We start from the raw sequence: 15538 nt of genomic DNA, 5'->3' as shown, positions 1-15538 counted from the left end.
AAATAGACAAACTTATCTACTTCAATATTCTCTCCTTTGTAATGTATCTCTTCTGAATACTGTTCTGTTGAAGGGTCATTCGGACTCAAAACGTTAACTGTGTTCCTCTCCACAGATGCTGCCAGACCTGCTGAGTTTTTCCAGGTATTTTTGTTTTTGTTTTGGATTTCCAGCATCCGCAGTTTTTTGCTTTTATCTTCTGAATACTGTTGCCTTTGTCTCTGTGTTCATACTCAATCCATATTCCAAGCTCCTAGATTTTTCTTGATCTATGATAATTTGTAAGGCCTCTTCTGATTTTGCAAGTAGTTTGTTGTGAGTATACTGCAATTTTTGTTTTTAGCCTCTAATTTTTACCCCTGGAAGTACATTTTACTCTAAATATTTGTTCTGAGTACAGACTGAAAAATTTTAGCAACGGCACACCAACCTTGTCATACTTCTCTCTTTTGAAACATTTGTCATTTCTATTAATATTGAAATTTAAATTGGATTTTTTTTTCTACAAAAGAAAACCAACCCAATTAATTCTTGGGATGTAAGTATCGCTGGCAAGGCCAGCATTTAATGCTCTTGAGAGAGGTTGTGAGCCATCTTCTTGAATCTCTACAGTCCATGTGGTGTGGGTATTCCAACAGTCCTGTTGGGAAGGGAGTTCCAGGTTTATGACCCGGTGACTGTGAACGAACAGTGATAGTTACAAGTAAGGGTGGTGAGTGGCTTGGAGGGGAGCTTGCAGTTGGTGGTGTTCCCATGAATCTGCTGCCGCTGCCCTTGCCCTTCTAAGGTCATGCTTTTGGAAGGTGCTGTTGAAAGAGCTGTGGCGAGTTGCTGCATGCAGTGCACCTTGCACATGGTGCATACTGCTGTCACTGTGTGCTGATCATGGAGAGCGTGAATGTATGTTGAAGGTGGTGGATGGGGTGCTCTTCAAGTGGGCTGCTTTGTCCTGGATGGTTTTGGGCTGCTTGAATGTTATTGGAGCTGTACTCGTGGACAGACTTTGGGAAATCAGAAGGTGTTAATTGCTACAGAATTCCCAACCTCTGACCTGCTCTTGTAGCCATGGTATTTATATGGCTGATCCAGTTCAGTTTCTGGTCAACGGTAACTCCCAGGATATTAATGGTGGGGGATATTACAATGGTAATGCAATTGAGTGTCATGGGAAATTTTTGATTTTTTTTTTCTCGTAAATTTAGATTTTTCTCTTGTTCTCTTATTGCCTGGCACTTGTGTGGTGTGCATGTTACTTGCAATTTCAAGCCTGGATGTTGTCTAAGTCTTGCTGCAAGTAGGCATGTACTGCTTCTGTATTTGAGGAGTTGTAAATGCTACTGAGCACTGTACAATCATCAGCAAAGCTCCCTGCTTCTGACTTTGTAGAGGAAAGGTCATTGAATCAGCTGAAGATAGTTGGACCTAGGAAACTACCTTGAGGAATTCCTGTAACATTGTCCTGGCACTCAGATGATTTGACCTTCAACAACCACAACCATCTTCATTTCTGCAGGTATGACTCCAACTGGTGGAGAATTTCCCATTGACTTCAATTTTGCTAGGGCTCTTTGATGCCATTCTTGGTCCTTGATGCCCTTGAGTCAAATGTTACCTTGATATCAAGGGAAGTCACTCTTTTGCCTCACCTCAAAGTCAGCTCTTCTGACTGTTCAATGTATGATTAGACCATAATGAAGCCTGGAGCTGAGTAACCGTGGTTGAACCCAAACAGCATCGGTAAGCAAGCCGTCGCTGAGTAAGTGCCACTTGATAGCACTGTCGATTATACTTCCATCACTTTGCTGATGATTTGAGTAGATTGATAGGGCAGTAATTGGCTGGATTGGATTTGTCCTGCTTTCTGTGGACAGGACAAACTTGGGCAATTTTCAACATCCAGTAGATAAGTGTTAAAGCTGTACTAAAACAGCATATCTAAATGTGTGATAAAAGCAAAATACTGCAGATGCTGGAAATCTGTAACAAAAACAGAAAATGCTGGAAAAACTCAACAGGTCTAACAGCATCTGTGGAAAGAAAAACAAAGTTAATGTTTTGAGCCCGTATGATGACTTCAGAGCTCTGAAGAAGAGTCATACGGACTCAATGTTAACTCTGTTTTTCTCTCCACAGATGCTGTTAGACCTGCCGAGTTTTTCCAGCATTTTCTGTTTTTGTATCTAAAGGTGTGGCTAGTTCTAGAGCACAAGTCTCCACTAGATGGGATGTTGTCAGGGCCCATAGCCTTTTGCTGTGTCCAGTACCTTCAGCTGTTTATTACCTGGAGTGAGTAGAGTCAGCTGAAGCCACATCTGTGATGGTGGAACCTTAGAATCCAAATTGGATCACCTTCTTGGCACTTGTGTCTGAAGATGATTATAAATGCTTCAACCTTGTCATTTGCAATGATGTGTTGGACTTCCCTGTTATTGAAGAAGGCGGTGGCATAGTGGTATTGCCACTGACTAGTATTCCAGAGACCTGGGGTAATGCTCTGGGGACCATGGCAGATGGTGGAATTTGAATCCAATAGAAATTCTGGAATTAAAAGTCTGATGATGACCAAGAAACCATTGCCGATTGTCGTTAAAAACTCATCGGGTTCACTAATGTCCTTCGGGAGGGAAATCTGCAATCCTTTCTGGTCTGGCCTACATGTGACTCCAGACCCATAGCAATGTGGTTGACTCTTAAATGCCCTTTGAACAAGGGCAAATAGGCATGGGCAATGAATGCTGGCCTAACCAGTGATAACCACATCCCATAAACGAATAGGAAAAAAAAGGATGAGTGTGCCACACGAGTGCCTAGTTTTGAACTGTTATATCTGTTCTATTCTGTTTTGGCACAGTGGTGGTGCTACACAACACAATGGAGTGTCCTCAGATTGAAGACAGGACTTCATTTCCACAAGGACTGTGTGGTGGTCACTCCTATCAATACTGCCAAGGATAGATGTATCTGCAACAGCTGGGTTGCTGAGGTCAAGTGGGTTTTCCTCACCTCCTGCAGGCCTAGTCTGGCAGATGTGCCTTTCAGGGCTCGGTCAGTAGTGGTGCTCCTGAGCCACTCTTGGTAGTGGACATTGAAGTCATCCACCTAGTATGCATTCTGTTCCCTTGCCACCCTCAAAGCTTCTTACCCAGTGGTGTTGAATGTGCAGTACTGACTCATCAGCTGAGGCAGGTCGTAGGTAGTAATCATCAGAAGGTTTCTTTCTCATGTTTGACCTGATGCCATGAGACTTCAAAGGGTTTGGCTCCTATGGCTACTCCCTCCTAACTGTATAGAACTGTACTGCCATCTCTACTGTGTCTATCCTGCTGCTGGGACTGGACATAGCTAGGGATGGTCATGGAAGAGCCTGGGATATACTCCTCCTCACTGATTTGCACCTTGAGAGATTAAGTTTGACTGTTGCTTGATTAATCTGTGGGACGGCTGTCCCAATGTTGGCACGTCTCAAGATGTCGGTGAGCAAGACTTTGCAGAGTTGATTAAGCAGGCTATGCCATTGTTTCTGGTGCTTTAGTCAGTATCTGGTCATCCATCTTCTTGGATTTTTCGAAAGTGTTTTTAGGCAATGGCTTTCTAGGCCATTTCAGCAGGTAGTTGAGCATCAGCCACATTAGTGTGGGCTGGAAGTCAAATATAAGCCTGTTGGCCTTTTTGGTAAGATTTAGGCCCTCTTCCCTGTAACTTAATAGATTCGCGTTGGTTCTGACAAGACTTTAACCAATTATGGCAAAAGCAAAACTCTGGATAGTATATTTTAAAAGAAGTTTATTCAAAGAAAACTTAATTTTAAGTCAGACTTTTACAGCTTCAGTTGGATGGTCGGGCCAGTGAAGTTGCAATATTCTTTAAGTTCCTTCGTTGACAACAATTCCTTCAGAATTCTGCCTTGGGAGCATCCAATACATGACTAGCTACCAAAGATGTCGCTTGGAAGCTCCACTTTTAACCCCTGAATTGCCATTACCTCATCTCCAATCAGGTCTATCGTAGTTTAGTAATTGGTCAATTTCAATTAATTATTTTTATTGGATTTTAGCTGCCTGCAAACATTGCTCATCAGAAATGGTTCTGTTCAGTGTCTTATCTAACTTTTCACAATTGCTTATTCATTCGCCAGTCTCATCTTAACATGGTCATGGCCAGAGTGATGCTGAGCTAGCACACAGTATTTGATTTGATGCTGTCCCCTCAGGCAGAGCCTTATAGCAGCATGCTAGCACTTCTAAAGCTTACAGATTTTTGAATATAACCCAGCCTTAATACAACTGCTCAATTCAATTACTCATTCTTCAATTAAAACTTGAGGTGCACTCCGGACCCCATGAAGTCTCATGGTGCCAGGTCACATGTGGGCAAGGAAACCACCTGCTGATTACCATGTACTGTTTCCCCCCCACTCCAGCTGATGAATCAGTACTCCTTGATGTTGAACACCGCTTGGAGGAAGCACAGGGGGTCGCTAGGACGCAGAATGTACTCTAGGTGGGGGACTTCAATGTCCGTCACCAAGAGGTTCAGTAGCACTGCTACTGACCGTGCTGGCCAAGTCCTAAAGGACATAGCTGCTATACTTAGGCGGATAGTGAGGCAACCTACATACTCACTAACGTGACTGCCACAGAGGCATCTATCCATGACACTATCAGTAGGAGTGACCACCGCACAGTTCCTGTGGCGACAAAGTCCCATCTTCACATTGAGGATACTGTCTCTTGTGTTGTGTGGCACTGTCACTATGCTAAATGGGTTAAATTTCGAACAGTTATAGTAACTTGAGACTGAGCATTCATGAGGCGCATGGGACATCAGCAGAATTGTACTCAACCACAATCTGTAACCTTATGACCCAGCATATTCCCCTCTCTACCATTACCACTGAGCTAGGGGATCAACCCTGGTTCAATGAAGTGTGCAGGAGGACATGCTCCAGGCATACCTAAAAATGAGGTGTCAACCTGACAAAGCTACAACACAGTACTTCTGTGCCAAACAGCAGAACCAGCAAGTGATAAATAGAATTAAGTGATTCCAAATAGATCAAATAGAAGCTCTGCAGCCCTGCCACATCTAGTCGTGAATGGTGGTGGATGATTTAAAAACTCGCTGGAGGAGGAGGCTCCACACACACACACGCCCACCTTCAATTATGATCAGTGCAAAAGGTAAGGCTGAAGCGTTTGCAATAATCTTCAGCCAGAAGTGCCAAGTGGATGATCCATCTCTGCCTCCTCTGGAGGCCCCCAACATGACACATACTAGTTTTCAGCTGATTCGACTCACTCCACATGATATCACAAAATAGCTGAAGGCACTGGATACTGCAAAGGCTATTGGCCTTGACAATATTCCGGTAATAGTACTGAAGACTTGTGCTCCAGAACTTGCCGTGCGCCTGGTCAAACTGTTTTGGTACAGCTACAACACTGGCATCTGCCCAGCAATGTGGAAAATTGCCCAGGTATGTCCTGTACACACAGCAGGGCAAATCCACCCCAGCCAATTATTGTCCTATCAGTCTACTCTCAATAATCAATAAAGCGATGGAAGGAGTCATCAACAGTGTTATCAAGTGGCACTTGCTTAGCAAAAATCTGGTCACTCTTTCTGTTTGGGTTCCGCCAGGGTCATTCAGCTCCTGACCTCATTACAGCCTTGGTTCAAACATGGACAAAAGAGCTGAACCCCCGAGGTGAGGTGAAAGTGACTGCCCTTGACATCAAGGCAACATTTGACTGAGTGTGGCATCAAGGAGCCTTAGCAAACCTGGAGTCAATTGGAATTGGGGAAAACTGTGCTGGTTGGAGCCACACCTAGCACAAAGGAAAGATGGTTGTTCGAGGTCAATCATCTCAGTTCCAAGACATCACTACAGGAATTTCTCAAGGTAGTGTCCTAGACTCAGTCACTTTCTGCTTTATCAATGACCTTCCTTCCATCATAAGGTCGGAAGTGGGGATGTTCACTGCGCAATGTTCAGCAACATTCATGCCTCTGATACTAAACAGTCCATGCCCAAATGCAGCAAGACCTGGACAATATCCAGACTTGGGCTAACAAGTGGCAAGCAACATTCATGCCACACAAGTGCCAGGCAATGACCATCTCCAACAAGAGTAATCATCACCCCATGACATTCAATGGCATTGCCGTTGTAGGCAGGACAAGGAAAGTGTTTCTGCATAGTCAGTATGAGAAGCTAGGTACCAAGTTAAGAAGCAGAACCTCAAAGGTAATAACCTTTGGATTCCAGTTCGTTGGGCACTGGCACCACTGGTGGGGAAAGTGGGGGTTGTACTGCTGGGACAGCCTACACCTGAACCATACTACGATGATTGTTCTTGCAAATCGCTTAACTAGAAGTAGAGAGGGCTTTAAACTAAACAAGGGGGGATGAGGGCTCAAACTTGCGTAGATGTGGCAAATCAAGGGGTAGATTTAAGGCCGTGCAAATACTTCGCACAAATACCAATATAAAGGGGAAGCTATAATTTATGCTATATGTGAAGAGAGTGCTGATTGGTTGCCAAGTGGCATTCAGCACTCTTCATATACAGCATAAATTGTTGTTTTCCCTTTATATTGGTATTCATGCGAAGTATCCTGTTAAGTGCAATTTGAAAAGCTTAGACATGTCTCTTTCTTCAGCAATACTAAAGTTCTGTACTACCAAATGACGACTAATACACCAATAGTCAAGACTAGATATTATAAAATAACAAAACAGCAAAACTAAAGGCTCTTTATCTGAATGCGCATAGCATTCATGACAAAGTAAATGAAGTAAGTAAATATGGCTTGATAGCCATTACAGAGATGTGGCTGCAGGATGACCAGGATTGGGTCCTGATTATTGAGTGGTACATGACATTTAAGAAGAATAGAAAGCTAGGTAAAGGTGGAGGAGTAGCACTGTTAATCAAGGATGACATTGATGCAATAGTTAGAAATGACCTTGGTTCAGGAAATCAGAGTGTAGAATCGGTTTGGATGGAAATGAGTAGTAGTAGGGGAAAGAAGTCACTCGTGTGAGCGGCCTATAGGCCCCCTAACAGTAACCACAATGTAGGACAAAGTATCCAAGAAGAAATATTAAGCGTTTGTAATAAAGGGATGGCAATAATCATGGGTGATTTTAATCTACATATAAACTGGAAAAATCAGATTGGTATTAGTAGCCTGGATGTGGAGCTCGTAGAATGCTTTTAAAAGTTTAAGAGCACGTCTGGAACCAGCCAGAGAGCAGGTTATATTAGAATTGGTATTGTGTAATGTGACGAGATTAATTAATGACCTCCGAGTGAAGGCACCCCTAGGTAGCAGTGACCACAGCATGATTGAATTTTACATTCTGTTTGAAAGAGAAAAGAGTGGTCTAAGATGAGTATTTTAAACTTAAATAAGGGCAGCTGTGTGGGCATGAAAGCTGAGCTAGCTGAAGTGAACTGGGATACAAGGCTAGGGGATAGATCAGTTGAGAAGCAGTGGTAGACATTTAGGGGGTTACTTCAGAATACTCAGAATAAGTATATTCCTACTATAAAGAAAAGTTCTAAGGGGAGGGACCCACCATCTGCGATTAACTAAAGAAGTTAAGGAAAGCATCAAACTTTAGGAAAAAGCATATAGCTGTGCAAAGATGAGTAGCGAGTCAGATGATTGGTCAGAATATAAAGAACAGCAGAGAAGACTAAAAGGTTAGAGTATGAGAAGGAGCTAGCTGGAGATGTAAAAACGGATGGCAAGAGTTTTTACAGGTATTTTAAAAAGGAAAAGAGTGAATAAAGTGCGTGTCACTCTAGAGGACCAATGAGGAGTTAATAGATGATAAGGAAATGGTGGATGAAATGAATAAATGTTTTGTGTTCACCATAGTGAATACAAAAAACATTCCGGTAATAGCTATAAATCAACAGGTGGAAGGGAGAGAGGAACTTGGTGAAATTAAAACTACTAGGGAAGCGGTACTGAGCAAATGGGCTGCGGGCGGATAAGTCTCTGGGTCCCGATGGACTTCATCATAGGGTCATCACAGAGATGGCTAATGAGGTAGTAGATGCGTTGATAATTTTCCAAAATTCACTAGATCCTGGAAAGGTTCCACCAGACTGGAAAGTAGTAAACATAATCTTTTATTCAAGAAGGGAGGGAGGCAGACAGGAAAACATAGGACAATTAGCTTGATGTTTGTCGTGGGGAAGGTGATAGATTGTAACATTAAGGAGGTTATAGCTGGGCACTTAGAGAAACTCAAGGTAATCGAAGAGTCAGCATGGTTTTGTGAAATTGTGTTTAACCAATTTATTGAAGTTCTTTGAAGGAGTAACGTGCTGTGGATAAAGTGGAGCATGCAGATGTGGTGTACTTGAATTTCCAGAGGGTATTTGATAAGGTGCCACTTCAAAGGTTATTGCGGAAAATAAAAGCTTATGGTTCGGGGGTAACATTAGCATGGATAGAAGATTGGTTGGCTGGCAGAAAACAGAGTATGCATAAATGGGTCTTTTTCTGATTGGCAGGGTGTGACGAGTGGAGTCCTGCCGGGATCTGTTCTTGGGCCTCAACTTTTTACAATTTATATCAGGACTTAGATGAGGGGAGTGAAAGCATGGTAGCCAAATTTGTAGAAGAGGATATCAGAAGGTTGCTGACGGATATAGGTCGGTTGAGTGAGTGGACAAAAATCTGGCAGATGGAGTATAATGTTCGAAAATGTGAAGTTGTTCACTTTGGCAGGAAGAATAAAAAAGAGCATTCCTTAAGCGGCGTATGGCTGCAGAATTCAGGGGTGCAGAGGGATCTAGGTGTTCTAGTGCATGAGTCACAAAATGTTAGTATGTGGGTACAGCAAGTAATTAAGGCTAATGGAATGCTATCCTTTATTACAGGAGGAAATGAACATCAATGTAATGCTTCAATCATACAGGGCATAGGTGAGACCACACCTCGAATATTGTGATTAAAAGCAAAATACTGCGAATGCTGGAAATCTGAAACAAAAATAGAAAATGCTGGAAAAACTCAGCAGGTCTAACAGCGTCTGTGGAGAGAAAGGCAGAGTTAAAGTTTCGAGTCCATATGACTTTTTCAGAGCTCTGAAGAAGAGTCATACAGACTTGAAACGTTAACTCTGTCTTTCTCTCCACAGATGCTGTTAGACCTGCTGGGTTTTTCCAGCATTTTCTGTTTGTCTCTCGAATATTGTGTGCAGTTTTGGTCTTATTTAAGGAAGGATGTAAATACATTGGAGGCGGTTCAGAGGAAGTTTACTAGATTGGTACCTGAAATGAGTGGGTTGTCTTAAGAGCAATGGTTAGACAGACTGGGTTTATTTCCACTGGAATATAGAAGAGTGATTGGTAGCTTGAAGTATTTAAGATCCTGAACAGCATGGACAAGGTGGAGTTGGAAAGGATGTTTCCTTGTCTTGGTGAGTCCAGAACTAGGGGGCATTGTTTTAAAATTAGGTGTTGCCCTTTGGGACAGATGAGGAGTAACATTTTGACGGTTGTGTGACTTTAGAATCCTCTGCCTCGGGCTGGTGGAGGCAGGGCCATTGAATATTTTTAAGGTCACATTTTTAAGGTCAATTCTTGTTCGGCAAAGGAATCAAAGGTTCTTGGCGGTAGATGGGAATGTGGAATTTGAAACACAAACAACCACCCATGGTCATCATTTGGCTCCCCAAAGCCTGTCCACCATCTACAAGGCACAGGTCAGGAGTGTAAAAGCAAAATACTGCAGATGCTGGAGATCTGAAATGAAAACAGAAAATGCTGGAAAAACTAAGCAAGTCTGGCAGCATCTGTGCAGAGAGAGGTTTCAAGTCCGTATGACTCTTCAGAGCAGGCCAGGAGTGTGATGAAATACTCTCCACTTGCCTGGACGCATGCAGCAACACTTAGTAAGCTTGACACCACCCAGGAAGCCAGCTTGATTGGCTCCCCATCGACAAATATCCACTCCCTCCATCACTGGTGCACAGTGGCAACATCATGTACCATCTACAAGATGCACTGCAGAAACTCACTGCCTCCTTAGACAGCACCTTCCAAATCCACGATCTCTACAATCTAGAAGGACAAGGGCAGCTGACGCATGGAAACATCACCACTTGGAAGTTTCCCTCCAAGCCACTCACCATCCTGACTTCGAAATATATTGCTGTTCCTTCACTGTTGCTGGATCAAAACTCAGGAAATCCCTTCCTAACAGCACAGTGGGTGTATCTACACCACATGGACTGCAGCAGTTCAAGAAGGCAGTTCACCACTAACTTCACAGGCAATTGGGGATGAGGAATGAATGCTGGTCTAGCCAGTGATTATCACATACCATGAATGAATTTTAAAAGAAAAACTATTTAGTCAATCAATTGCTTCTTGGTTGGTGGTTAATTATGTAGTAATTCTTCATTGATCCATGTTTGTAAAATGCAAAGCACAAAATGGCTTCTTTGACCCTGTGTTAGTACAAAATGGCACCTTGACCACCTTGGCTTACTACGGTGAATATAACATGAAAATAGTTCATAAATGGTGAAGTTACACAAAAAATGTACTCCCCTAGCCTACTTGCAGGCCAAACCAGGTCAGTATGGCAGATATCTTCCTTTGAAGGATGTTAGTTAACCAGATAGATTTTTACAACAATAGCTGAAAAATACTTTTTTTGTCGAAGCTTTTCATTCTTGCGTTCATCAACAATTTGCAAGAAAATGCTAATGTCAGGGGAAGCAACAAATTTATACTGTATGAGAAGAGTGCTGATTGATTGGCAAGTGACTGATCGTAGGTGTTGCCATGGAGGCTTCACCAGTTGATGGTGACTGACTGTTAACTGCCAAGCATTGTTTGAAATTTAAACCAGGCAGCATGACTATGGTCAAGACTAGGGCATTCTCTTGACCAATGTGAGTCATGCTGCCTGGTTGTGGGATTTGAATTCCTGTCTCTGGAACATTTGGTCTTGGCCTCTGCATTTCCAGTCCAGTGACATTGCTGCTATGCTACTGTCCCCTAATTTCCTTTGCTTTTCCTGATGTCCAGATTCTTCTTGAGAAGAACACAGAAACAACCAACTAAGATTAGATGACCAGAACTTTGACATCACTGTTGCCAACTATTATGCTGATCGCTTTATCGTTTCTTGATCAGCCCAGTGTATGATTACTCCATTTAATGCATGCATATCTTGTGTATAAAATGTTTCTGCTCTCAATTGTTTTCATATACCTCTTGTGTCCCAGAGTTGGCTTGTCAATGAACTGGAAGTTCTTGTGAGTATAGAGGAGGCTCGTCGTCACTTGAACTCCCTACTGGATGACCGGAAAATCCTGGCACATGAGCTGTCCATGCTTGTGGGGAAGAAAGAAGTCCACCATCCACCATCCAAACTCCGGGTAGGTATAAGCTGCTAAGCCAAAAGAGCATGAAAGGTTGGTCATTTGTTTTATTTCATATAGACGATTGGACATGGTCAGAAATTTGAAGGATGTGATGAAAAGCCTTCAGTGCTTTTAGGATTGCAAAGAGATGAGCTTTTTAGATAATCTTTAGTTGGGTTCAAATCCAACCTACTCTTCCCTCTGCAAGAAAACAAACCTATAGTAAGTTTATTTAGCAACATGGTTCTTTAATTGTGATAAATCTTTAGTTCTCTGCTTAGAGTGTTAAGCTGGATACTTTTGGACAGTGTCTAAATTATCAAATATCCTATTCTAAAAGATTAAAACAAAAGCTGTTAGTGCACCCAACAAGTAGATGTAACTGATGATTAAAGCTCTACAGTGTATTTACAATATTTTCTACTTGTTCAGATTTGTCTTTTTTCTCCACCTGTCCTGGACCACTTTTTGATAGTCCTGGTTAAAATTGGTGATTTTTTTTTCTCCCCCCCCTTTATAACTGTCTTTCTCCAGTTTCAGTATGTTCTATATTCTTTTTGCAGCGTCGAACTTTTACGTTGACTGAGCTAATGAAAACCACAGAGCAGGATCCATCTTTAAACAAGCAGATTGAAAGTGTGGAGACAGAAATAGAACTCAGGTAGCTGGTGGGGAGTATATAGTGGGTTCATATTGGGAGCTGCATGTGGCATTGTTTTGACTGCTGTTAAATCTACTGTACTTTATGCATTTTTTGATATTCAATATTTACAGTTATATTAAAGTTCTGTTAACTACCTGTATACAGCATAAGATTAAATTTAATTTTAATATTACATGGATTCTACAGGAGTGTTCAATAAAGGTTTGTGACAAATTATATATGCTTCTCATTAATTATCTTCAAATTGCAGCTTGTCCTTGGGAAAGGAGGAAGTGGGGGAGAGAAATAGAGTTGCTAACTCTTTTGAGGATTTTTTACATGTTTTCTAACAGTTGAGCCCTGAATTTTATTTTCCTTTTAGTTGTTTAATATATTTATTGGCTATTACTTGAAAAGCCCCCTATTTTTCCCTCTAGTCATTGTCAGCAGAGTCCTTGCTGTTACTCTGTTAAGGTGGGAAAGGTCAGCTTTCTTCATGTCATTGGCCAATTCTATTTTGACAGTCTTTTACACACTGAACTTTGGTAGTTTCTCCAAGTGGTACCCTTTTTTTTTGTCTTTGAGGATCTATGCCCATATCTTAAGCTTTATACAGCAACAACTCATTTCCTGGCTTGTCTTCTATCAAACAATTTTGAGTGGATGTATCTTGAGCTACCAAAAGGGCTGCTTAATGTTCTTCGAAATGAAGGGTGGGCTTGTTGAAGCAGTTGCTACTATGAATGAATCTACCAAAGTAATTCCTTAAGTTCAAATCTAAAAATTGTAGCTACTGAGTGTGTTAGAGTCATAGAGGTCTACAGCACAGAAAAAGGCCCTTCGGCCCATCGAGTCTGCACCGGTCAAACAAGTACCTAACTATTCTAATTCCGTTTTCCAGCACCAGGCCCATAGCTTTGTATGCTACGGCATCGCAACTGCACATCCAAATACTACTTAAATGTTATGAGGGTTTCTGCCTCTACCACCCTTTCAGGCAGTGAGTTCCAGATTCCCATCACCCTCTGGGTGAAAACATTTTTCCTCATATCCCCTCTAAACCTTCTGCCCCTTACCTTAAATCAATGCCCCCTGGTTATTGATCCCTCCACTAAAGGGAAAAGTTCCTTCTGGTCTACCCTATCTATGCACCTCATAATTTTATACACTTCAATCATGTCCCCCCTCAATCTCCTCTCCTCCAGGGAAAATAACCCCAATCTATCCAATCTCTCCTCATAACTAAAACTCTCCAGCCCAGGCAACATCCTGGTAAATCTCCTCTGCACTCTCTCTAGTGCAATCACATCCTTCCTATAATGCGGATTCCAGAACTACACGCAATACTCTACCTGTGGCCTAACCGTTTTATAAAGTTCCATAAACTGGCTACCTTGAATGCTTTGGTAAAGGATAATTACACACACCACCTTGTGTGATCGGACAAGTATTGTCATTGGGGTTTTGTGCTTAGTTTTGGCACTTGAGAGGAAAGTTTGTTGAGTGCTGATCTTGCTGTGGCCAGAGGTGGTTTAATTTTGCATTTGTTCAGGGTGAAGTTTCAGCTACGCTATGGCACGCTCTGAAGAGCCAGATTTTATGTAACTGGTCCGTCTCAAGGGCAAACTGTCAACTGGAGACTCGCACCTCGTGGTCCATTAAATACCATTTTAAATAGCCAGTGGTGTTAGTATGTGGGATTAAGAGGCACTATATCTGAAATATCCCTTCTGTTCTTTTTTCCCACTCTTTCATCTCTTCCCCACTCTCCCTATCTAGTTTGCTTCATTTCTGCAAATGCACTGAATCAACATTGCACCATCTGGATTTTTGTGATCTTATGGCTTTTGAAGCTAAACCATTTAAGGGAGCTCTGATAAGAATTTGGACAGTCCAAATTAAAAGTGAAGCCGAACTTTGAGATGTTCTCTTCTGGTGCCCAATCTGTAATCTGGCTCTGATGGGGATTCCTTAGTCATTGGCTTGTTAAAGCATGAATGTTTATTTAAAGGGAGTTTTGTGCTGTTTGACTTGAATAACTACAGGCCAACTCTACTATATTAACTTTATTATATTTTCATTCTAGGAGTGCTCAAATTGCTGACCTTCAACAGAAGTTGATGGATGCAGACAATGATGAAAGGTTGAAGCATCGATGGGAAACAATTGCTACTATTTTAGAAGCTAAATGTGGACTTAAATGGCTAATGGGAGAGGTGAGAAACTAATAAAACTGACTCTTATTCAGCTCCTCTTATTCAGGCTCTATTATGCCTCAGTATTGCAAGCAAGAAGTGCAAGCAAATTTCTGGCTGGAAGTGCAAGCCTGCCATGTTTGCAACGGAAAAAAATGTCATCGGTGCTCGACCTGAAATGGACTCTTGCATAAACAAATAAGGAGCCTAGCATCTGTTTGATGCTTCCAGTGATGGACTGATTTGCCCTGAGACAGTCAAAAAAGAGCATGAGTGCTCCTCTTGACCATACTTAAAGGATCCGTGCCTCAACCCCCTGACTATGGCCACTCATTGTGCTCCTCCAATCTCCTGACCCTGGTCCTCACTTAGAACTGCTGCAATGCTAGCAGCAGCCCAGTCTTGTTCATTCTTCAACAGCTGGCTCTTTACATCATGGATTTGGTGTTAATGAAGCCCAAGCTCCAATATCTGAGATGTCTTAGGCCTCACTGGTGGGGGCAGGGCTCCTACCCTGCACACTTTGTATACCCAGAATGAGATATCTGAATTTCTAACCCACGGTGATTGAAGGTGGGGTGGATGAAATGCTCTCATCTTATTCCTGACTTTTATGTTCTGACTTTTGCATGGTCCATCTTGGTAACCCCATTAAACCAGTTCATTCCTAAGTGGTATGTTTGTTTATTTAAAAGGAACCAAAATGGTACAGAAGGTTACTTCACTTTTTGGCGCTGGTGATCCTTTGCTGTTAACAGAACAGATAACATTTTCTTTCTTTTTGAAGCTGGTGTCATGTAAAGTATCACACAGTAAACTGGAGAGTGAATTCAATCAGGCAAAAGCTGACAATCTAGAGTTACAGAAGACTTTAATTGAAGAGCAAACACACATAGCTGAAATGGAGACTGACCATCAACAACAGCTGCTTGATCAAGAACAGAGGCACCAAGATAAGGTGAACAGCATGCCATTCTGACAAACTGAAGGTTTCCTTTTCCTAACTTGCGTGTTTAGTTTGTTCTTCCCACTTTTGTCAAATGTAGCCTGGTGGTGCATTATAGTTGTGCACTGACTTGGTGTGCTATTGAAGTATTAAATGTAGAGACGTTGAGTATTGCATTTCTTCTGTGAAGTATTTCATATACAGCAAAAATTTTGGCTGAACTTCAGGAATCAAAAGACATGGAAATGTTGCAGTCTGACAGATTGAGCATATTCCCTGATGACGATATTGCAGAGTAGATCACTTTTTTGCACTGGTCCAACTCCCAATGACCTAATTCAAGAGGTACAGAT

General features: G+C 42.0%; 1 protein-coding gene across 3 annotated transcripts in view; it reads left to right on the top strand.

The window, feature by feature from the left end:
• The window catches only part of kif4 (kinesin family member 4), a 104306-nt gene that overhangs the window by 64533 nt on the left and 24235 nt on the right, over positions 1–15538 (top strand). For all 3 annotated transcript variants that reach the window (XM_078546969.1, XM_078546970.1, XM_078546968.1), the window contains 4 exons: positions 11264–11416; positions 11965–12062; positions 14131–14260; positions 15027–15197. In XM_078546969.1, the coding sequence (XP_078403095.1) occupies positions 11264–11416; positions 11965–12062; positions 14131–14260; positions 15027–15197 (552 nt within the window). The remainder of the gene's footprint in view (positions 1–11263; positions 11417–11964; positions 12063–14130; positions 14261–15026; positions 15198–15538) is intronic.

This window comes from Cetorhinus maximus, chromosome 8 (genome assembly GCF_964194155.1).
Source record: "Cetorhinus maximus chromosome 8, sCetMax3.hap1.1, whole genome shotgun sequence".
Taxonomy (NCBI): domain Eukaryota; kingdom Metazoa; phylum Chordata; class Chondrichthyes; order Lamniformes; family Cetorhinidae; genus Cetorhinus; species Cetorhinus maximus.
Note: the sequence above shows the minus strand (reverse complement) of the source record. Positions and strands in the feature narration are given on the sequence as shown.